This window comes from Melanerpes formicivorus, unplaced genomic scaffold, assembly GCF_026170545.1.
Source record: "Melanerpes formicivorus ecotype bairdi unplaced genomic scaffold, bMelFor1.0.p_v2 SCAF_8, whole genome shotgun sequence".
Lineage (NCBI taxonomy): Eukaryota > Metazoa > Chordata > Aves > Piciformes > Picidae > Melanerpes > Melanerpes formicivorus.
In genome coordinates, this window is record NW_027142360.1 from 9287632 (window position 1) to 9310875 (window position 23244).

At 45.4% G+C, this 23244-nt stretch overlaps 1 protein-coding gene across 2 annotated transcripts in view; it reads left to right on the forward strand.

The window, feature by feature from the left end:
* The window catches only part of ST8SIA1 (ST8 alpha-N-acetyl-neuraminide alpha-2,8-sialyltransferase 1), a 126619-nt gene that overhangs the window by 25199 nt on the left and 78176 nt on the right, over nucleotides 1-23244 (forward strand). For both annotated transcript variants that reach the window (XM_068141955.1, XM_068141956.1), the window contains exon 2: nucleotides 12625-12769. In XM_068141955.1, the coding sequence (XP_067998056.1) occupies nucleotides 12625-12769 (145 nt within the window). The remainder of the gene's footprint in view (nucleotides 1-12624; nucleotides 12770-23244) is intronic.

Sequence of the window (23244 nt, forward strand, 5' to 3'; positions counted from 1 at the left end):
GAAAGCAAGCAGCAGTTTTGCTGGAAGGAAGTGGTAAGGAGGTGAATGATAAAGGAAGGAAGTGTTAAGAACGACTCCTTTTTCCCCTGCTGCAGCTGCACTGATATGTATTGTAACTTTCTGTCTCAGCTGATGGTTCTGCTATTTTGCAGGAGAGTGATTCATTAATTTCACCTCATCTCTGTGAAAGCTGCTCTCCTCCTGCCAGGTTTACAAGATAAAAAATAAGAAGAATACCACATGAAGCAATTAATCTGTTCCCCCTGCTCCACTCCCCTTTGCCTCTGAATTCTCTCTGACAAAACTACCAGTTCATGCAGTTGTGCCAACTCATCTTTCTGACAGCCCACTGTGAGGACTGTATGAACAGAACTAGAAGATCACCAGATGAATCTGCTGTCAAATAGCATCCTTCTGTGAGGTGCTGTAGAGAGACAGAAGACCTAAAGTCCCTCCTTTGCAGCTTGTGTGAACTTCAGAGCCTTGATGGGCTTCCTAGGGTTTGGAGCAGCAGGTTTGGCTTTATGGATTAGAATTAAACTGACAAATGTAGATGTCTCCATCTAAGGTAGTTCATCTCTTTATGGCCATTGGAGAGGAAATTGGTATCTGTTTAGTTTGAGATGAATCACACCCTAAAAGAAGCTATCTGTGCTACTAAGAAGCCTTGGAGTAACCCGGCCATAGAGGTGTTTGCATTTCAAATACTGCAAAAGAAGCAAGATGAGCCCTGTGTCTTCCCTGGGATGGACCCTGAAATGCAGTTGTATTTAGAGGCTGGTGGGGGTGGCATTAGCAAAGCAAAGGATCAGTCTGGTGCAGTGAAAGTGAATTTCAGCATCATGTGAGGTCATTTCTCTTGAGCTACTGGCTGTTGGCCAGAAACTGTCAGCTGATGGTTGAGCTCACTCTCAAATTCATCACTGCTCAAGGGAATGTGGCTGCTCCTAGGTGATAAGATGAGCTGCTGCTGCTGTCTCTCCTGGATGAGGCTGGGGTTTCATTGGGAGCAACTTGTAAGCATCCTGCACTCCACTAGATTTTACTGTGTGAGGAATAAAGCAGCACTGGAGTGCTGTTTCTGCTATTGCAAGCCACAATTAGTGGTGGTTTACTTATATATAGCTCTTTATGCATCTGATATGAGAGTCTTTGAAAAACTTTGTCTGACTGAATGCTACAATTCCTACTCTATAATTCATACATAGTAATTTGTGTCAGAGTTAGAAGTAGTCTTTGTGCATAGAAGTGTGAAGCAAGCTTGCATGAACCAAAATGTATTTTCTCTGAAAAGAGAAGCAATTCTGTGTTTCAATAGCTTTCCAGATCAAATCTGCTCTGTTTGTAAGTAAAGGAATTGGCATGAGGAAAGATAAACTTCGGAGCTGTCAGATGTTCAGGTAGACTTCTGTTCTGAGAAATACCCTTATTTCTTCTAGTTCATGAACATTGTTCATTAATAAAGGTAGTCCCTGGCAAATTTGGGTTTCATCTGTACTTCTACAGTGTAAATGTTAAGTAGTTCAGTCCTCCTTTGCACTTCATAGAATCATGGAATGTTAGGGGCTGTAGGGGACCTCCAGAGATCATCCAGCCCAACCCCTGTGCCAGAGCAGGATCACCAAAAGTATGTCACACAGGAACTCATCCAGATGGGTTTGGAATGTCTCCAGAGAAGGAGACTCCACAACCTCTCTGGGCAGCCTGCTGCAGGGCTCTGGCACACTCACATTGAAAAAATTCTTCCTTTGTTCCCCTGGAACCTCCTCTGCTCCAGCTTGCACTCACTACCCCTTGACTTGTCACTGCACATCCCTGAGCAGAGCCTGGCTCCATCCTCCTGACACTGCCCTGCATATCTTTATAAACATGAATGAGGTCACCCCTCAGGCTCCTCTGCTCCATAGCCTTTTCTCAGCAGGGGGATGTTCCACTCCCTTCATGACCTTTGTGACTCAGTCCTGGACTCTTTCAAGCAGTTCCCTGAGATTCTTTTTAAAGTGAGGGGCCCAGCACTGGACACAATATTCCAGATGCAACCTCATCAGGGCAGAGTACAGGGGAAGGAGAACCTCTGTCAACTTGCTAACCACAGCCCTTCTAATCCACCCTAGGATGCCATTGGTCTTCGTGGCCACAAGGACACACAGTATTAATGAAAGAATGGAGGTGATGTGATGCTGTTAAAAGAATCATGCCTGTTTGCAATGTTAGGAAAAAACACACCATATTTTCATTTATTTTTCTTAAAATCCAGAGTTTTGATCAAAAGAGAGAATGCATCATCACCTGAAGTAACTGTGTATCTTTATCATACTATCTGGAATTTGAGTTTAAATCTAAAGGAGAATCTGATAGAGATTGAATAATCAAAAATAACCTGAAGGTTTAGAGATGGAGCTGAGCCACACTCAGTTTCTAGAGTACAGAAATTTAGGCAAGTCTGGGGAATTACAAGGTGTGCTGTCTTCTGAGAATAGGTGAAAGACTTGAGATCCTTCACATTTTAATCACTGAGTCTGTCTTTGTTTGGAAGAAGGGTAAAGAAAGAAACTGCCAGTATTTTCCATGATTACAAAATACTCAACAGTATACTCTAAAGAGGATGATACCAATACTCTAAAGAGGAATGATGCCAAAATACTTGACAAGACTGAGACCAGTTTTGGTGTTGATGTGAAGGAGAAAGACCACATGTCTCTGTGTGCTGTGACTTGGAGTTCATTCAGTGCATCCCTGAGCATATGGTGGTAACAGACAGGCAATTGCCTCTTCCCTCCATCTTCCTAGTAAATTCATGGTGCTTGCTCATGTTCTACTCATAGCTTTGATACAAGGCAAGTTAGGTGTGTGTGTGACATCTGCTCCAGTAAGAGAACACTACATTCCACTTTCAGTTTCCTCATGCTTACTGTCTTCTACCCTGCCTAAGGTGCAGGCTAACATGCCATGAACTCTGTGGATAGGTACTTTAAACACCATGAGAAGCTCTTCAAGCCAAATCCCAGTTACAAGTATTCTATGGAGCTCTTTGGGAAAGGGAAATCTAATGTGTGTGTGATCAAACCCAGCTAATGATGTTTTCACAGAATATTCATAAGCCAAGTGCCAACTGCAGCTACAAGCTCATGCAGCCACACTGATTGTAATTGAATCAGTGATTTTATTGTTACTGAATGGCTTCTTTAGCCTTCTGTAGCACCATAAAATTCTCAGGCTGCCAGTTTGGAGCAAAAAATGGCCACAAGTATAACCATTTTGTGGCTATTTGTGAGAACTCTCTTACAGCTGTAAGCCTTAGCTACTGCCTACCCTTGGAGCTGGGATGTGGGACTAGATTTTTGATATATTGGTTTTTTAATGTTCTTGGATTGATGATGGTCAATAGATGAGCTGGGGATGTGTCCAGGTGTGAACTTGCTCTGTTTCATTCTTGACTCTCTGCATTTCTTTTAATCAGTGAGCTGCAAGGTAACATTAAGATATTGTTGATGCATTTTTAGGTAAGAGAAGAAGCAGGGCAGCAGCTGCTCGAGCTGATCTGCAGAGCCAGTCCAGTGCTAATGCTGCCTTGGAGTTAATCACCTCCTTGGTGCCCAGTTCTGGCTGAAATGTTAGAGGCCTGAAGTAAGAGTCTCAAAGTAACTTTGCTGTAGCTTCTCTCACAAGCAGGAATTTGTCCTTTAAGTGCTCTGAGATCTGAGGGACTCAGTGCCTTTTCAATACCAATCATCCAATTGTGCAATTCCTCTCATTTCCTCATCCTCAGAGGACACAGGTCTCCTCTGAATTGGAGATAAATTTGATTCAAAGGTTTAATATTCCTGTGAGTGAAAGAATGCTTGCAGTGAATTGATATCTTTGGCTAAAAGCTGCTTCAGGTTTGCAAATTCTATCATAACATTTGAGCTGTACCTTTTAATCAAGCTCAGTTCAGATTCCCTGAGCCTGCAAAGTCTGCCGCTTCAGGTTCACCTTTGAATGTGTTCTGCTTTTTCATGCACATTTTTCTGAGAGAGTTTTTCTCATTTTGCAGTTTTGGAATTTGATTCAGGATGATTTGGTTTGCTGAATAATGTGAAACTTTTAATTGTCATTATATTCTGACAGAAAGCTCATGAGAGTGCTAGTACGTACAGGGGCACGCTTGAACTCGTGATTTCATAGTTTCATAGTTTCATAGTTTCATTCAGGGTTGGAAGGGACCACAAGGATCATCTAGTTCCAACCCCCCTGCCATGGGCAGGGACACCCCACACTAGATCAGGCTGGACAGAGCCTCATCCAGCCTGGTCTTAAACACCCCCAGGGACGGGGCCTCGACCACCTCCCTGGACAACCCATTCCAGGGTTTCACCACTCTCATGGTGAAGAACCTCCTCCTCACATCTAGCCTGAATCTCCCCACCTCCAGCTTCATTCCATTCCCCCTAGTCCTATCACTACCTGATATCCTGAGAAGTCCTTCCCCAGCCTTCCTGTAGGCCCCCTTCAGATACTGGAAGGCGACAATTAGGTCTCCTCGGAGCCTTCTCTTCTGCAGACTGTACAGCCCCAACTCCTTCAGTCTGTCCTCATAGGAGAGGTGCTCCAGCCCTCTGATCATCCTCGTGGCCCTTCTCTGGACACGTTCCAGCACCTCCACATCCCTCTTGTAATAGGGGCTCCAGAACTGGACACAGTACTCCAGGTGGGGTCTCACCAGGGCTGAGTAGAGGGGGAGGATCACCTCCCTCGACCTGCTAGCCACACTTCTCCTGATGCAGCCCAGGATCTGATTGGCTTTGCGGGCTGCAAGTGCACACTGAGAGCTCATGTTGAGCTTTTTGTCCACCAGCACCCCCAAGTCTCTCTCCTCAGGGCTACCCTCCAGCCAGTCACTGCCCAGCCTGGATTTGTGCCTGGGATTGCCTCGACCCAGATGCAGGACCCTGCACTTGCTCTTATTGAACTTCATGAGGTTGGCTTGTGCCCACCTCTCCAGCCTGTCATGGTCCCTCTGGATGGCCTCCCTTCCCTCCAGCGTGTCTGCTGCACCACACAGCTTGGTGTCACCAGCAAACTTGCTGAGGGTGCACTCAATGCCACTGTCCATGTCCCCCACAAAGATGTTGAATAAGACAGGTCCCAGGACTGATCCCTGAGGGACTCCGCTTGTCACTGGCCTCCACTGGGACATGGAGCCATTGACAGCCACTCTTTGGGTGCGGCCATCAAGCCAGTTCCTTATCCATCTAGTGGTCCACCAATCAAACCCATGTGTCACCAGTTTGGAGACCAGGATGTGGTGTGGGACAGTGTCGAAGGCTTTGCTCAGGTCCAGGTAAACGACATCAGTTGCTTGCCCCTCATCTATTAATTTTGTCACCTGCTCATAGAAGGCCACCAGGTTGGTCAGGCAGGATTTGCCCTTGGCAAAGCCATGCTGACTGTTCCCAATCACCTCTTCACTATTCTTTTGAGCGAGTAGTGACTCCAGGAGGATCTGTTCCATGATCTTTCCAGGCACAGAGGTGAGACTGACTGGCCTGTAGTTCCCTGGTTCCTCCTTCTTGCCCTTTTTGAAGATGGGGGCAATGTTTCCCCTTTTCCAGTCTGTGGGGACTTCACCAGACTGCCAGGACTTTTGAAATATAATAGAGAGGGGTTTAGCAACCTCATCTGCCAGTTCTCTCAGCACCCGTGGGTGTAACCCGTCGGGTCCCATGGACTTGAACACTTTCAGGTTCTTCAGATGATCACGAACCTGATCTGCACTTAAAATGGGCAGTTCTTCCTCCCCGTCCCTGGCTTTGACTTCCATAACATCAGGAGTGTGGCTAGAGGCCCTTGCAGTGAAGACTGAGGTAAAGAAGTTATTAAGTACCTCAGCCTTTTCCTCATCACATGTGACCATGTCACCATTTTCCTTTCTGAGGGGGCCCACACCTTCCCTAGTCTTCTTCTTCCCATTAATATACCTGTAAAAGTTCTTAGTATTCCCTTTAATCTCCCTGGCTAGATTCAATTCAAACTCTGCTTTGGCTTTCCTAACCAGGACTCTTGCTGCTCGGGCAGCTTCCTTGTATTCCCCCTGTTCTACCTGTCCTTCCCTCCACTTCCTGTAGAGTTTCCTTTTAAGTAATAGTGTGTCCAGTAGCTCCTTGCCCATCCAGGCAGGCCTCCTAGCATTCTTACCTGCTTTTCTCTTTGTTGGTACACAGAGCTCCTGGACACAGAGGAGGTGGTCCTTGAATACTGACCAGCTGTCCTGGGTCCCTCTTCCCTCCAGGGCTTTGTCCCATGACACTTTGGCTAGCAGATCCCTGAAGCGATCAAAATCTGCATGCCTAAAGTCTAGGGTCATGAGCTTGGAATACTTCCTCCTGATTGCCCTGAGGATGTTAAATTCAACTGCTTCATGGTCACTGCAGCCAAGGCCGTCTATGAGCCTCACATTGCTTACCAGCCCTTCCCTGTTGGTGAGAACAAGGTCCAGCATAGCACCATTTCTTGTTGGTTCCTCCACCATTTGGAGGAGGAAGTTGTCTTCTATGCAGTCCAGGAACATCCTGGATTGCTGGTGCCTTGCTGTGTTGTCCCTCCAGCAGATATCCGGGTGGTTGAAATCACCCATGAGGACCAGGGCTTGTGCCTGTCTGTGGACCTTCTAGGCAGTACCTACTGCTTTTCATACTAGGTTTGGTTTTGGTTTTATTTTTGTTTTTCTTTTTAGGAAAGGTTTTAATGGGAAATGAAAAAAATGTGGTTTTGGGGAGGGGAATGAGTAGGTTTGCCAGCAGTGTGCCCAGGCGGCCAAGAAGGCAAATGGCATCCTGGCCTGTATCAGGAACAGTGTGGCCAGCAGGAGCAGGGAGGTCATCCTGCCCCTGTACACTGCACTGGTTAGGCCACACCTTGAGTCCTGTGTCCAGTTCTGGGCCCCTCAGTTTAGGAAAGATGTTGAGTTGCTGGAATGTGTCCAGAGAAGGGCAACAAAGCTGGGGAGGGGTTTGGAGCACAAGCCCTGTGAGGAGAGGCTGAGGGAGCTGGGGTTGCTTAGCCTGGAGAAGAGGAGGCTCAGGGGAGACCTTATTGCTCTCTACAACTACCTGAAGGGAAGTTGTATACAGGTGGGGGTTGGCCTCTTCTCCCAGGCAACCAGCACCAGAACAGAGTCTCAAGCTGTGCCAGGGGAGGTTCAGGCTGGATGTTAGGAAGAAGTTCTTCACAGGAAGAGTGATTGGCCATCGGAATGTGCTGCCCAGGGTGGTGGTGGAGTCACCATCACTGGAGGTGTTTAAGAAGAGACTGGATGGGGTGCTTGGTGCCATGGTTTAGTTGATTAGATAGTGTTGGATGATAGGTTGGACTCAATCTCAATGATCTCAAAGGTCTTTTCCAACCTGGTCTGGCCTATTCTATTGTATTCTATTCTATATAGTCTAATATATGGGAAGGGGAGAGGGGAATTGTGCAAAGAGCTGTTTCTTAGCTCATCAGTTTACCCTTGCTAAGGAAAGATTCATTAATATAAAACATTCCCCAGATACTTTTCCACTGAGTTGTCTGTTGTTTTTCTGTTTTTTTCCTCAGACCAGACTTCCAGAGAATATATAAGCTGCAGAATTTAACTTGTAAATTTAAGTTATGTTACACAACTGTATAACAAATGAGTATATGTACACTTGAGGCTCCATCTCATCTTGGATTACCTTATGCTTTCGTGAAAAAATTGCTGTGGGGATAGAAAATACAAAGAACAGGAGGGGAAAGATAGGCAAAATTTCTTTCCTTCCCACTTGACAGAGAGAGAATCTAATTTTCACAGGCTGCAAACTGGAGTTTGTAGGTAGCCAGAAAAATCTCTGCTCTCAAATCTTTTGCTTGGAACAGTATTCAATTGCTTACCTTAAAGTGTCCTGTAAAGGCTGTTTGGCAAGAGATTCAAAATGTCCTCTAGTTTGATTTTCACAGTTCTGTGATGAAGTCTTTATGTGGGCATCAGCAGGTGTTTCTAGGGATGGAAATTGGTGCTCTGGCTGACACAGCATAATGGCACTCTAAGGGAAAACAGATCCAGAATCACAGAACCTCTGAGGTGATAACTGGCCTCAAATGATCACCTAATCCATCCTTTTGTGATAAATGGAGTTTAGATGAAATTATCTAGCATCTTGTCCAACTGTATCTTGATAGGACTCCACCACATCCCTGGAGAAGCTGTTCCAGGGAATGATTGTTCTTACTGTAAAAGATGAACCTCTCGCAGTGCAACCTGTACTCTTTGGCCCTTCGTTTCTTCATGTGGCTCCTTGTGAAGAGAGCATCCTCTTTGTCACTGCCATCCAAGTACTGGAAAGCTGTGATGAAGACCCCGCTGAATCTTGTCTTCTCCAGGGAAGAGTTCCTTCCTTTTAGGGCAAGTTTTCCAGCCCTTTGATTATTGTCATGGCCCTCCTTTGGACCCTGTCTCCAGGGTCTGTCTTTCTTGAATCGTAGGGTCTAGAACTGGACACAGTTTTGTCCTAGACTTCATTAATTTGGGGTTGAGTGATGCACCTAAGAACAGTGATTTTCTGAAATTCTTGCTTGTACAGATGGAGTAGTTCATGGAGAAGATGTGGGAACAAGTTAGTGCTCATAGCTCTTTGGTCTGAGCAGCAGCATGCTCTGGAGTCATGAGCCCCTCTGGGTATGTGGTGGAGCTTCATGCTCTGCAGTGAGGTGCTTAGGGGTCAAATGGATAAAATATTGAAATTTTGAGCCATGATACAGCCTCTCACAAGCTTGGGATTGAGCTGTCATAAAAACCTCTGGTCTCTGGCTGCCTGTGGGGACAGAGGGGCTGGTTAGCATATTGCATGGGCAGAACTTGCCTTGTAGCTCATCGTAGAAGCTGACCCTTGTCTTAGAACAAAATGTGATATCCAAAACAGTCTGCCTGCCTGTATCAGGAATAGTGTGGCCAGCAGAACTGGGGAAATGATTGTCCCCCCCCGGTGAAGCCACACCTTGAATATTGGGTTCAGTTTTGGGCAACTCTCTACAAGGACACTGAGTTTCTGGACCATGTCCCAGGAAGGGCAACAAAGCTGGTGAAAGTTCTGGACAACAGATCTGGTGAGGAGTGGCTGAGGAAACTGAGGCTGTTTGGTCTGGAGAAAATGAGGCTGAGGGAGACCTCATTGCTCTCCGCAATTACCTCAAAGGAGGTTGGAGTGAGATGAGGGTTGACCTGTTCTCCCCAGTAACAAGCAATAGGACAAGAAAAAATGGCCTGAAATTGCACCAGGGGAGGCTTAGAATGGATATTAGAAGACCACTGGAAGAGTGGTCAGGCATTGCAACAGGATGTCCAGGGAGGTAGTAGAGTCATTGTCCCTTGGAGGTTTTCAAAAAACATGTAGACATGGTACTTTGGGACATAAGTTAGAGATAAAGTAGCTGTACAACTTGAAAAAAGTGCTAAAAACCCCAAAATCTTGCTGTGAATGGCTTCATGGTTTTGAATAAAATCTCTTTCCTAGAATAGAATAGAACAGAATAGAATTAACCAGGTTGGAGAAGACCTTTGAGATTGAGTGCAAACTATCACCCAACACCATCTAATCAACTAAACCATGGCACCAAGCACCCCATCAAGTCTTTTCCTAAACACCTCCAGTGATGGGGACTCCACCACCTCCCTGGGCTGCCCATTCCAATGGCCACTCTTTCTGTGAAGAACTTCATCCTAACACCCAGCCTAAACCTCCCCTGGTGCAGCTTGAGACTCTGTCCTCTTGTTCTGGTGCTGGTAGCCTGGGAGAAGGGCCAGGAGGGTGATCAGAGGGCTGGAGCACCTCTCCTATGAGGACAGACTGAAGGAGTTGGGGCTGTTCAGTCTGGAGAAGAGAAGGCTCCCAGGTGACCTAATTGTGGCCTTCCAGTATCTGAAGGGGGCCTACAATAAGGCAGGGGAGGGACTTCTCAGGATCTCAGGTAGTGATAGGACTAGGGGGAATGGAATGAAGCTGGAGGTGGGGAGATTCAGGCTGGATGTGAGGAGGAAGTTCTTCCCCATGAGAGTGGTGAAGCCCTGGAATGTGTTGTCCAGGGAGGTGGTTGAGGCCCCGTCCCTGGAGGTGTTTTAAGACCAGGCTGGATGAGGCTCTGGCCAGCCTGATCTAGTGTGAGGTGTCCCTGCCCCTGGAAGGAGGGTTGGAACTGGATGATCCTTGTGATCCCTTCCAACTGATTCTATGATACTATGAGAAGAGACCAACCCCCACCTGGCTACAACCTCCCTTCAGGTAGTTGTAGATATCAAGAAGGTCTCCTCTGAGCCTCCTCTTCTCCAGGCTAAGCAACCCCAGCTCCCTCAGCCTCTCCTCATAGGGCTTGTGATCCAAACCCCTCCCCAGCTTTGTTGCCCTTCTCTGGACACCTTCCAGCAAGTCCTTCACAGCGGAGAACAGCTATATGAAGCATTTTAGTAGTCGCTAATCATAGAATTATAGAATGGTTTATGTTGGAAGAGACTTTCAAAGGTCTTGCAGCGAGCAGGGACATATTCCACTAGATCAGGTAGCTATTGCTGCCCTGCAGATATCCAGAGCTTTTCATTGTTCTGTATTTTAGGATATTATTTAGAATAAACCTGTATTTAGAATAAACCAAACCAGGTTGGAAGAGACCTTCAAGATCATCGCGTCCAATCCATCAACCAATCCAACCCACCCAAACAGCTAACCCATGGCACCAAGCACCCCATCAAGTCTCCTCCTGAACACCTCCAATGATGGTGACTCCACCACCTCCCTGGGCAGCCCATTCCAATGGGCAATCACTCTCTCTGTATAGAACTTCTTCCTAACATCCAACCTGAACCTCCCCTGGCGCAGCCTGAGGCTGTGTCCTCTTGTTCTGGTACTGGCTGCCTGGGAGAAGAGACCATCACCCGCCTGTCTACAACCTCCCTTCAGGTAGTTGTAGGGAGTGATAAGGTCACCCCTGAGTCTCCTCTTCTCCAGGCTGAGCAATCCCAGCTCCCTCAGTCTTTCCTCATAGGGCTTGTGTTCCAAACCCCTCACCAACTTTGTTGCCCTTCTCTGGACTCGTTCCAGCAAGTCAACCTCCTTCCTAAACTGAGGGGCCCAGAACTGGACACAGGACTCGAGGTGTGGCCTAACCAGTGCAGTGTACAAGGGCAGAATGACCTCCCTGCTCCTGCTGGCCACACTGTTCCTGATTCAGGCCAGGATGCCATTGGCCCTCTTGGCTGCCTGGGCACACTGCAGGCTCATGTTCAGCCTACCATCAACCAGTACCCCCAGGTCCCTCTCTGCCTGGCTGCTCTCCAGCCACTCTGACCCCAGCCTGTAGCACTGCATGGGGTTGTTGTGGCCAATGTGCAGAACCCGGCACTTGGATGTGTTCAGTCTCATGCCGTTGGATTCTGCCCATCTGTCCAGCCTGTCGAGGTCCCTCTGCAGAGCCTCTCTACCCTCCAGCAGATCAACTTCTGCCCCCAGCTTGATGTCATCAGCAAATTTACTGATGATGCACTCAATGCCCTCATCCACATCATCAATATAGATGTTAAAGAGCATGGGGCCCAGCACTGATCCTTAGGGCACACCACTAGTACTGGCTGCCAGCTGGATGTGACACCATTCACCACCACTCTCTGGGCTTGGCCATCCAGCCAGTTCCTAACCCATTGCAGTGTGCTCCCATCCAAGCCATAATAATTACAGAGGTTTTTTGTTCAATAAAACCTTCAACCACCTCACCAGATCTCAAATTCTTGCTGAAGCTGAGTAGTGAGTATTTTGGGGAAGTTAAATGTGTAGAGCAGATGTGGTTTCAGCAAGGGAACAAGAAGTAGAAAATCCACTGCATATACATTGATGGGGTGTCTCAAGTTAAGACTTTAGTCAGAAGGCAAGTTCTAATACTGCTGTGAATGTATCATAGAATCATAGAGCCATTCAGATTGGAAAAGACCCTTGAGATCATCAGGTCCAGCCATTAACTTTACCAAGATCATCACTAAACCATGTCGCTAAGCATCACCTCTGGGGTTGGTGACTCAGCCACCTCCCTGGGCAGCCTGTTCCAATGCTTGACTCATTTGTAAGTGGAAAAATTTTTCCTAATGTCTACCCTAAACCTACCCTGGTGCTGGGTAGGACCAGGGTGTTTAGTAACTGGAGAGAGATGCCATTTTTTCCCATACTTAAGTTATGTCACTGAGGTTTTAGAAGGCCTGCTCTCCAGGAATAAGGTTTGGGGCCGAATTTTCACGTAACTCAGAATCCGTTTTGAAGAAGCTCCTCTGATTTCTCTATGTGTTGGAGACTGGTATTTTATCTGTTAGAATAGGTTGTAAAGGATGGAGTTTCTTTGGCTGAATCTTGATTCTGTTTCTGTGCCACCCAGAAGTGATTTCTTTTGTACTGTTTCTAAGGTTTTCTAAAAGAAAATCAGGTTTTCTGGCCCTTCTCTGAGTAGAAAAAGAGTTCATCTGCTGGCTGGAAAGATAAATGACTTTGGAGCAGCTGAGAGGGGCAGGATCTCAGGTGTGAGGGATGGTCATCACAGAAGGTGAGCCAAAGCTTTAATTAATACAGCTGTTTCTCTTTTGGTTGCTCTCACTAGGAAACTGCTGGAAGAATGCTGTGACCCTGGGCAGCTCTTTGCCATGACAAAGCAGAACTCCCCGATGGGAAAGAACCTCTGGTTTGATGGGGAATTTTTGTATTCTGTCACTATTGACAATGCAACTTACTCACTCTTCCCACAGGTTAGTAACTTTTGATCTTTTTCCTGTAACTGCTGACATGCTAAATGGTGCTGTGGTACAAATGAGTGTAAATAGGCTAAACACTTGTCAGAAACTGTCTTCATTTCTCCATATAAAACAATCTCCTCTGCTTCTTTACTTCTGGATTCTGAAACTCATGATACGTTTGTGCACACTTCAGTGCTCCCCTGGCTGCTTTTCAGGTGTGCTGAAGTACACAAGAGACTTGCCTTGATTTTTAAGCTGCTAAGTTACAGCTGCTTTAAGGTGATTTCTGCCTTTCAGTCAATGAACATGCTCATTGGGAGCACCATCCCTCAGCTAGGAGTGCTTCAGTTCAAATCTGTTTAGCTGAGATGTGACAGTGCTTTGTGTGAATCTGTCTAGGTTAATTCCAAGTTAATGGAATCTACTGATGGCAAGTCACACAATCCCAAGAGGTAGAAGTGGACAACTTGACTTTGTCAGTTGTTGCTATGTTTTGAATGCTACAAGTGGCTTGTTTTTGCTCAGCAAAGATGTTTCAGGTTAAGTGCAGGTTTTTCAAGCACTGGGAATTTGGAATACTGCTCTAGGATTCTTGTATTTTATTCAAGATCAGTTCCTGTACTAATTAAGTGAGTTTATGGTGCTGAATTTTGTATGTGGATGGAGAGATGTTTTGTGCAGCTGCCAATTTAAAGAAAGCCACACATCTGGACACATTTACATTTTCACTTCTTTTCCCCATATCAAAGGCATAGGTATTTGTTAAGCCTCCCAGTTAGTGCTGAGTCATTCACACTGGGCTCTTAATTAATTTCTGTTTCAGTTAATCATGTAGCAGAGTTCTTGCTTGTTAAACTCATCTTGAAAATAAAACATCAAAAAGGTTATTTTTCAGTTTAAAAAGAAAAGTAGTTTCTAGATCTCAGCAAGTGAGTTATGACTTTGAATGAGTTTCTTTTAGTGGAGGAAGGGTAAGGGGAAGCAAAAGCAATTGAGCTGGTGAAGGGCCTAGAGAATGAGTCTTATGAAGAATGGCTGGGAACTGGGACTCTCTAGTTGGAGGAAGAGGAGGCTGAAAGAGAAACCTTATCGCCCTCTACAACTACCTGAAAGGGGCAATAGAGAGAGGTAGATGCTGGTCTCCTCTCGCAGGTAATTAGGGATAGAACTAGAGGGAACAGCCTCATGCTGCACCAGGGAAGGTTTAGCCATTAGGAAAAATGTTTTCCCTAAAAGAGTGGTCAGGCATTGGAACAGACTGCCCAGGGAGGGAGTTGAGTCACCATCCCTGGAGGTGTTTAAAGGTCATTTAGATGTGGCGCTTAGCGATATGGTTTAGTGGTGAACTTGGCAGAGTAGGGTTAATGGTTGGACCTGATGATCTCAGGGGTCTTTTTCAACCTGAATGATTCTGTAATTCTATGAAACTTCAGTGTAAGGAAGAGGAGGTGTGTTAAGATGTCATCTGGAGGAGTGGAGGAGCTGTCTCTTGTTCAGGCTGCCAACTCACTCTCTTGTCAGTCAGCTGTGCCTGTTGCCATGAAGTGGTTAATGAACCTCTGCCTCCCTCAGGGTGCTCCCCAGCTGCTGTGTCCCTGCAAGCTCAACAAACAAGTAGATGCTGGAATAGGCATGGTGAGTGTTTTTTCCTGCAGTGCAGCTGGAAAGAAGCTACCTGGCTGGAATGAATTTCAGTCCCTGCCTTTGAGACTGGTAGAATGTTTATTGTGTGTTGCAGAGTAGCAGCTGTAAATCTTTTCTATGATGGGTAGTAAGATTTGTTGCTACAACAGTGCACCTTTTATTGGAGAAAACTGAAATCCTCGGCAGAGCTGTGGACTTTGTACCACACAAAGATATTGGCAGCAGCTGCTCAAAATGTGTACTTCCTTTGCAGTGTTGTCTCAGAAAAGGCCCATCTGAGCTGACACAGAGAGGTCACTATTTTGTGAGGGATTGAGGATTTGGTTATCTTTGGATTAAAACATAGCACTCTGCCTGGCTACAGTGGTGTCCCACCTCCTCTCACAGAAAAGAGCAGGTAGGGTCCTTCAGAGAAGTAAATGCTGGTTAGAGAGGAATCAGGATCTTGGCAACTCCAGTGGTTCCCAAGGTCCTAAGCCCTGTCTTCAAAGCTTATCAGTTATTCAGAATCAAGAACAAATATTTAGAAAGCCCTGGAGAGGCAAACTGCTGAGGGACAGCATGAGGTAAGTTGTTGGGACATCAGTGTCCCTTAGGCTTGCCAAGCATACTGTAAAGAGGATGGATAGATGCTTTGTAGGGGTGCTGCTAGAAAGCAGCTCTAGGACCAGTGCTAGAGATGCTATCCCTTTAATGAACTGAGCAGCAGTTCATTTCTGACAAGGACTACTCACTGCTACTCACTCTGTTCTTGGAAGTACCACTGTCTCTAACTTGATATGTTATTCCTATGTATTTTTCCCAGAGGAACTTTGTAGACATTTATCAGATGAAACCTGCTAGGCTTAAAAGCTTAGGAAAATCTATTTGTAATAAATTCTTAGAGAAAGTACTTTTTCTACCTCTCTCTTTCTGTTTCAAGAAAAATACTCACCTAGGTTTTCCAGTCTTCTGCTTTGAAGAATGATGTCTATTAGCTTGCTAGCGACTGGCAAGTGGTTTTTGTGAAGATGTATATCCCTTTCAAAAGTATCCAGAAGCTTGAAACCACTCTTAAAATATGAATAATACTCTGAAATGCTCAGAGAATGCAACAGGAATGTAAAGGGCTGCAGCTACTTTGATATAATAAACAAAATATTTCATCTGGAATAAACAAAAAAGGCTCCACGCACATCAGCTTGCTGGGCTTAAGACATTTTGTGCTTGCAGAGTATTTCTCAGTTCTGAACCAGTTACTAACTTTAACCTCAAAGCTAAACAGGAATCTTGCTGTATTTTATCTTAGAGTCATAGAATGGTTTTGGTTGGAAGGGTCCTCCAAAGGTTATTCAGTCCAACCTCCCTGTAGTCATCAGGGACATTCTCTACTAGATCAGCTTGCTCAGAGCCTTGTCCAGCCTGACCTTCAATATCTCCAGGGATGAGACCTCGACTAGCTCCCTGGGTAACCTGTTCCAGTGTTCCCCCACCCTCATGGCCAGGAACTTGTTCCTAACATCCAATATAAGTCTACTTTTCTCTCATTTTGAACCGTTGCCCCTTGTCCTATCACTGCAGGCCTTTGCAAACTGTCCCTCTGAAGCTGCCTTGTAGCCCCCTTCAGGTACTGGAAAGCTGCTATTAGGTCTGCCTGGAGCCTTCTCTTCTCCAGGCTGAACAACCCCAGCTCCCTCAGCCTGTCTTTGTAGGAGAGGTTTCCCAGCCCCCTGATCATGTTTATGGCCCTCCTCTGGACCCACTCTATCAGGTCCATGTCCTTCCTGTGTTGAGGGTTCCAGAGCTGGTTGCAGTACTCCAGGTGAGGTCTCACCAGAGCAGAGCCTTAATCTGTTGGCCTCACTTCTTTCAGTGCAGCCCAGGATGCCTTCTGGGCTGCAAGTGCAGCTGGTTGGCTCCTTGTCAGTTTGTTTTTTCAATTTTTGTTTGAAAATTTGGCTTTCTGTCCCTGTTGGTCATTGGATCTGTGCTGTGGTCTCTATGGGCTTGCTAAAATGTCTTCAGCCAAGTTGCTTAGCCAGGTTGTTTTCGGTGAGCCTGATTTTTTCTGGAGTTTATCTGCAATAATGCATATGCCAAATTGGCTTTATCTCAGTCAGTGCAAACACATAAATAGATGCTGACCTTTCCAAATGTAGCAGAGAGGAAGGAAAGAATTAGAACTGGCTGCAAACTGTCAGTTTGGTCCACAGGCAGGATAAGAGGAATGGCTGCCCTGACTCAACCTTTCCACTTCAAATCTAGAGTGGCTGAGTGTCAATCACTCCTTTTGCCTAGGTAATAACAGAGCAAATCTAAGCACACACCAGTACCTTTGACAGACAGACTTTCAAGCCCTTGGGCACTCAAAAAACCCTACACATCAATTCCACCTCTGGGATTATGGGAACAGGAGAATGTTGAAAGCAAACATGATCCAGCTTCTGCATTGTTATGGCTACTGAGCCATACTGAAAGAAGTATAAGACCCTTTGGGATTGTGGAGCTACCTAAGACAGAAGCAGCATGGAGTGTGTTCATGAGGATAATTCAGCCATGAGTGTTGCATCTTGCAGGGATTAGGTATTTGGAAAATGCTTCAAAGAGCATAATTCTTATTTGTATTGGTACCCAGGGCTGTACAATTACCCACTGGTAAAATGCAAGCCACTGAATGTGAGGGAGCCATGGGCAAAGCTGAGTGATGTGGCGGTGGTGTGCTGAGGAAAGGAGGGGACATAGTGAAAGGGCATCTGTTGGCAGAGGCAGGGAGGCTCTCACAGCACTCCATGCTTGTGTGTGTTGCTGCTCCTTGGCTGCAGAACCCAAATATTCTACCTCAGGGAAACACTTTTGATGGTACCTAAAAGTCACAACTAAAGATGTGATGCTGTGGGATTGTACAGCAAAAAGGTTGAACTAAAAGAGGAAGTGGAAAGCATGGGCAGAGATGGCCAGAGAGGCTGGATAACTGCCCTGAGGACTCTCTGGGATTTCTAGTCAAAGTCCATCTGCTTTGTAGGGACAAATGTTGCAAGCAGAAGAATAATTAAAGGATGTGGTCACAGATGAGAATCTACAGGAACAACAAACTTCTGATGGCTACAAGTAACTACAGGCCATATCAGCTATCTGACTGAGGGTATAAAAATGAGAGTGGATTCTAGTCTGCCCGAAGGCCACACAATTATATTTGTTTTGTTTGTTTTATTGTAGCTTTTTGGAACAAAAAGGACGTGAAAAAGAGGTTCTTTCTCCATCAGGGGTTTTTTTCTGGCAGTGAACTCGTTCATATACCAAGACTTCCACCTACAGGTGCAATGAGACCTTTGCTTCTAGGAAAGCCAGTGTCTAAATTTTGTCCTTTATACCCTGCCCACCTGTTAGCCTTTCTTATTCTTAATGAATTTTATTGTTAAAAGCCATGTTGTTCAGTTTATAGCATTTTTTACTCTGTGTGTGTTTGAATTATTCAGTGATTGGATTGCATTAGGTTAGTTCACTGTAGTCAGTAGTTTCCTTTTTTTATGAGATACTTCTAAATTAATTCCACTGCTGCCTTATCTTTGAGGCCTAAGTTTGGTTCCATTTCATGCCTGGCACTTACCCCCTGGCAGAAGAATGAGCAGGAATTTGTGGAAATATTACATAGTTTTATTTTTTCATCCAGTTGTTTGGTTTTTGTGGTATGGCTCATGTAAATGTCACTGGAGTGTTAGCAGGATGTCAGATTGCTGCTGGTGAAATAATTTGAACACAAAGATGTCCCCCCACTCTTCTTCCCAGGATTCCTAAATAGAGATGGAATCACAGAATGTTAGGGGCTAGAAGGGACCTCCAAGATCATCCAGTCCAACCCCCCTGCCAGAGCAGGGTCACCTAGAGTAGGTCACACAGGAGCAGATCCAGGCAGGTTTGGAATGTCTCCAGAGAAGGAGACTCCACAACCTCTCTCGGCAGCCTGCTGCAGGGCTCTAGCACCCTCACAGTGAAAAAGTTCCTCCTTATATTCCCCTGGAACCTCCTCTGCTCCAGCTTGCACCCATTTCCCCTTGTCCTAGCTTTAGACATCAGAGAAGAGCCTGGCTCCATCCTCAATCTCCAATGGTTGTATTTTTCTCAATGTAAAATGTACTGGTCACCAACTTAAGAAGGTTCGGATAGGCTTCAGGAGGACACTGGGTTCCAGGTGATTATTATAATTAAAGTAATTTGCTCTTAATTCCAAATATGAGCTCCCTCAGGCTTAAAATGCTTAGTAGGAACTTGTAAGTCATGCAGGCAACCAGCACCAGAACAAGAGGACACAGTCTCAAGCTGCACCAGGGGAGGTTTAGGCTGGAGGTGAGGAGAAAGTTCTTCAGAGAGTGAGTTGTTAGCCATTGGAATGTGCTGCCCAGGGAGGTGGTGGAGTCACCATCCCTGGAGGTGTTCAAGAGGGGATTGGACATGGCACTTGGTGCCATGGTTTATTAGCCATGAGGTCTGTGGTGACAGGTTGGACTTGATGATCTTTGAGGTCTCTTCCAACCTTATTGATTCTATGGTTCAGATAAGTATTTGGGTACCATCATTCTCTGACTTGGGAATTGCATGATAGGTGAAGAACAAAACTTAGGAATGATGGGGGAGGCTGGCTTTGCCTTTTGTCCAGAGGATATGCCTTTGTTAGAAAGGGGGCAGAGAGGTTTTCTTTTTGAGTGAGTAATCCATCTTAGTATGGAGGAATAAAGGCTGCCATCTGAGTAGCCTGTTTTGAAACAGCTTTTGGAAGTCAACTGTCTTAGTAATAGTGTAGCATGCTTGGCCACCTACTGCTGCCCTAGCTAACCTTCCTAACGCAGGAGCTGAATGGCTAAGTGTGGATGAATGAAGAGGACAATTCCTTATGTCCTGTGCTTCAGTAGTGTGAGCGCAGGGGCTGCATTCCTAGTAGAAACTCAGGTGGATTACACTGAAATGTGAATGTGTTGCTGTCTCTTCCTGATGGGGCTTATCTAGTGAGCCATTCAGTCAGATAGGGATAAATGTACTGTGTAATGCTGATAGACCAATTTCTCATGTGTGTAACATCTCCTTACTTACAGTTTTATGAGGTGTGACCAAAGTGTTTGCAACCTATTAAGTCCCATGGTAATGAGGCTTTCCTTACAGCTGCCAATGGAAAGAAGTCAGTGCAGTGAAGGTGGTAGTGGATGCTAACATTACTTCAACCTTTGGTGGTATTCATAGGTAGCTCCCTCAGAGATACCCTTTGCTGTATCTAGTTGGTTGGACTTGATGATCTCCAAGGTCTTTTCCAACCTGCTTAATTCTGTATTCTGTAGTTGAGTACCTGTCCCACCTAGCTGCAAATATACGCTGGGGAATGCCTAGCAGCCACGAGAGTATGCCTGCTAGCTCTCTCCTCTGCCTGCTGTACTCTGGCAAGAAGCATGACAGGTGACAGTTAAGCCTGTGGTGCCCTCAGAAATGTCCTCAGTTTCCCATTGGAGATGGTAAAGTCATTAGTGCCATACCCTCCGAAATGCAGGGCTCAATGGCACCGTTCTGCTTGAACAAGCTTACATTTTGTGTTGCTGATTATTCCTGTCCCCAAGGGATCACTACTTGCTGCTTGTTGCACTACTTGTTGCTACTAAAATGAGGCAAACCTCGTGTCCCAGCATACATGCTCGTCTTTTCCCCCGATCATGCGCACCAAGGACTAAACAGAGTGGAGCTCAGGTCTCTCCTGTCTGGGGTATGATCTCTCTGTGCTGCAGTCCCAGCTCTGGCAGTCTGCTTCAACCAGTCTCTGCTTCAGGAAACTGAAAGTACTTTATATAGTGGGAAACAGGCAGATGGAGAGTTGCCAGTGCTCCCTCTCCAGGGGGCACGGTGAAGGCTGCAGGGAGCTGCTCTCGTATGCCTTTATTTCTTGGCTTGCAGAGAAAAGCCGAGTTAGACCTGCCTGCAGGTCGTGAAATAACACAAAGCAAATAACTCTTTCTCTCTGTTGATGATTTTTAATGAGGTTGTGAACATGCCAAGAATAGGAATGCGTAGTGTATTCTGGGCGTTAGGCTAGCTAACGTATTTGTAGGCTAATTCATTAACAGACATTCCTCCATCCAGTCCATCTCCAGCTTTTCCCTCAATCTAAAACCCACTGGCTTGTCTCAGTTCCCTTCTCTTGCAGCAGGGCTTGGCACATTCACAATGTAGCTTGTTGTTCAGGAGCAATGCTGCAAATTTAAATGATGGGACTAGTCTCAATAGGAAACAGTTTAGGTGAAAGGAGACAATAAATGCAAAGGCTACACAGATCCACTCTGTGATCCACTGTTGTGCCAGAAGAAGGAATGAGAAATCCAAAGATAAATAATCCTTGCTATGAGTATGATGCTTTTTATAACAAGTCCCTCAAGCCCTTTATAGTCATTCAAATTCAATGTATGGTGTTACTGCACATCTAGATCTATGCCTAGAAATCTCTGGGGACAATTAAAATGAAGGTTTCTGCATGGGGAATGTGTTGGGGAGAAATACTGCAAACACCCTTTCTACTTTACATAAACAGATCTCTCTGCTGAACCACTCTTCCTTTTGCTTCACAGACAGAACAAATGGAAGAGGCCTTGAGAGTCCATGTGATATTTTGGGCAGTATATGAACATAGCAAACAGGAGCTTTTCAGCCTAGGGCATCAAGCAAGGCCTTCAAAAAGGGCAATGACCTCATTTAAGCTCTCCGGCGCTGCTTCCCTGGCTCTGTTTTCAGCAGACTTTTTACAGTGCCAATTCCCAGCTTTGGATCTGTCCTACAAGTGGTAGCCAGTGCTGGCACCCTCTCATCTTATCATGGCTGTAGCTGTGGTCAGCACAGCAGTTACATCAGTGACAGACGGTCACTAAGCAGAAAAATGTGTATGCTGGACTGTTAAGCACCAAAAGAATCATGGTGGGAAAATGAGTAGCAAGAGGTGTTGCAAAATAGGTCGAGTGAAGCCTGGTTACACCAAAGTCAATAGCAGTGTTTCAGCTGACTTCAGCCTTTCCAGGACTTAGCCAACAGTACCCTCTTGCTGAGTACAGTTTTGCTAAGGACTTAAAAATTCATTTTGTGGCAACAGTTCCCACAACCCCCATTCTTCATGGGTAACAAAGAATTGCTTCCTTCCTCCCCTCCCCACCCCCCCTTTTCTTGGCCTTTATTAGGCCTTGTTTTCATGTACTGAATGAGTTGTTTATCATCTTCATCTAGTCTGACTGAAAAGAAGTTGTTTATACGCCTTAAGACAGACTCAGAGAAAAGGCAATTTGAAACAGCCTCTCAGACAAGATAAAATGCAACTTTTTGTCACTGCGCTTCCTTGCTCCCATCTCAACTGACAACATCCTTTTGTTGCTCATGCCAATAAGCAGGGAATCATCCATGAGCTGATGCATCACTGAGTTCTTGCAAGCAGGCTTTATGTGGCTCTTGCAGAATCTTTGGACATTTGTCTCCTTCTCTGTATCTCTCAATGAGCTGGTCTTGCTCTAAGACTGGTAATTTTGCAGGGCAAAGGCAGCCTTTTTTGCATGCTTATCTGAGTCTGTGTGTGAGGATGGTGCATGCACGTTCACAGGAGTGAACATCACCGTATTAAAGTGAAGTCATCCATAACTTTGTCAGCTTTTATTTGTCATTTGGTTTTTGTATGGTGCAGAAATCCTTGGCATGTGACCCAATGAAAGAAGTGAATTCACTGGTGTCCTTGTTTCCTGATGCAGTCGTGGGAATGTTACTGTCTTTTGTTGAAAGAGGATCGGGTATTTACTATCCCTTTCAGATATGAATTTATTCTAAAGGGATTTATCCAGAATGCTTGAATAGTCCCTCAGTTTGGGGGTTTTCAAATTGGATATCAGAAGAAACTTGTTCACTGAAAGGGTTCTCAAGTACTGGAACAGGCTTCCCAGAGAGGTGGTTGAATCCCCATTCCTGGAGGTGTTTCAGAGAGGCAGAGATGTGATGCTGAGGGACATGGTTTAATCCCAACCTTGTCAGAGTTTGAGAATGGTTGGACTGGATGATCCTAAAGATCTTTTCCCACCCAAAGGATTCTGTGACTACTCGAGAACAGACTGCCTGGGAGATGAAGAAGTGCAGAGAAAACCTGTGTGGCAACAATTAACAATGATTCACTTTAAAGTTTGATATCTCATCCTGCTGGGCACTTTCCTGAAACCTGCTATTGCATGAAGCCTTGTTGGGGGGGGAACCACCAACAAAAAATCCCTAACATTTTTCCAGTGGAGATCAGAAACTTACTTTTTGTGATTTCAAAGAGTCTTCTTTCATCAGAGATGAAAAATGTAGAGGCAAACTTAAGAAGCATTTGAGGTGGTTCTATGCCAGTGTAAATTAGGTTCTTCCTGGTAGCTTCCTTGCTAACATTTTGATCCCACCAAAAGGACAGCTGTAGAGCTCCTCATTCACAGTAATTAGGTATGCAAAAGATTATAGCTGCTTTTATTCTTTTAAATGTAAGCTTTCAATCCTTCTCTCCATTTTTTTTTTTCAAGCACTCTGGAGTTTGATGTGCCAATTACCTCCAGCCAATGGTATGCTTGTTAACCACAGAAACTTGATTTTCACACTGATTTGCTTTGTAAAATTCATGTTAATAGCCATGTCTCTGCTAGCCTTCCTTTCTTCTTTCCCCTACTTGTGAGTATTGCTGGCTCTGCACTTCGTATAATCTTGCCCTTTATTCTCTCTGCCAGCTTTAGGTAAGGGTAGTATTTATCTAGGGTAAGGCAACCTGAAAGGCCAACTTGAACTGGTGGGGGCTTTAATGTAATGGAGACTCAGGGGTGACCTTATTGCTCTCTACA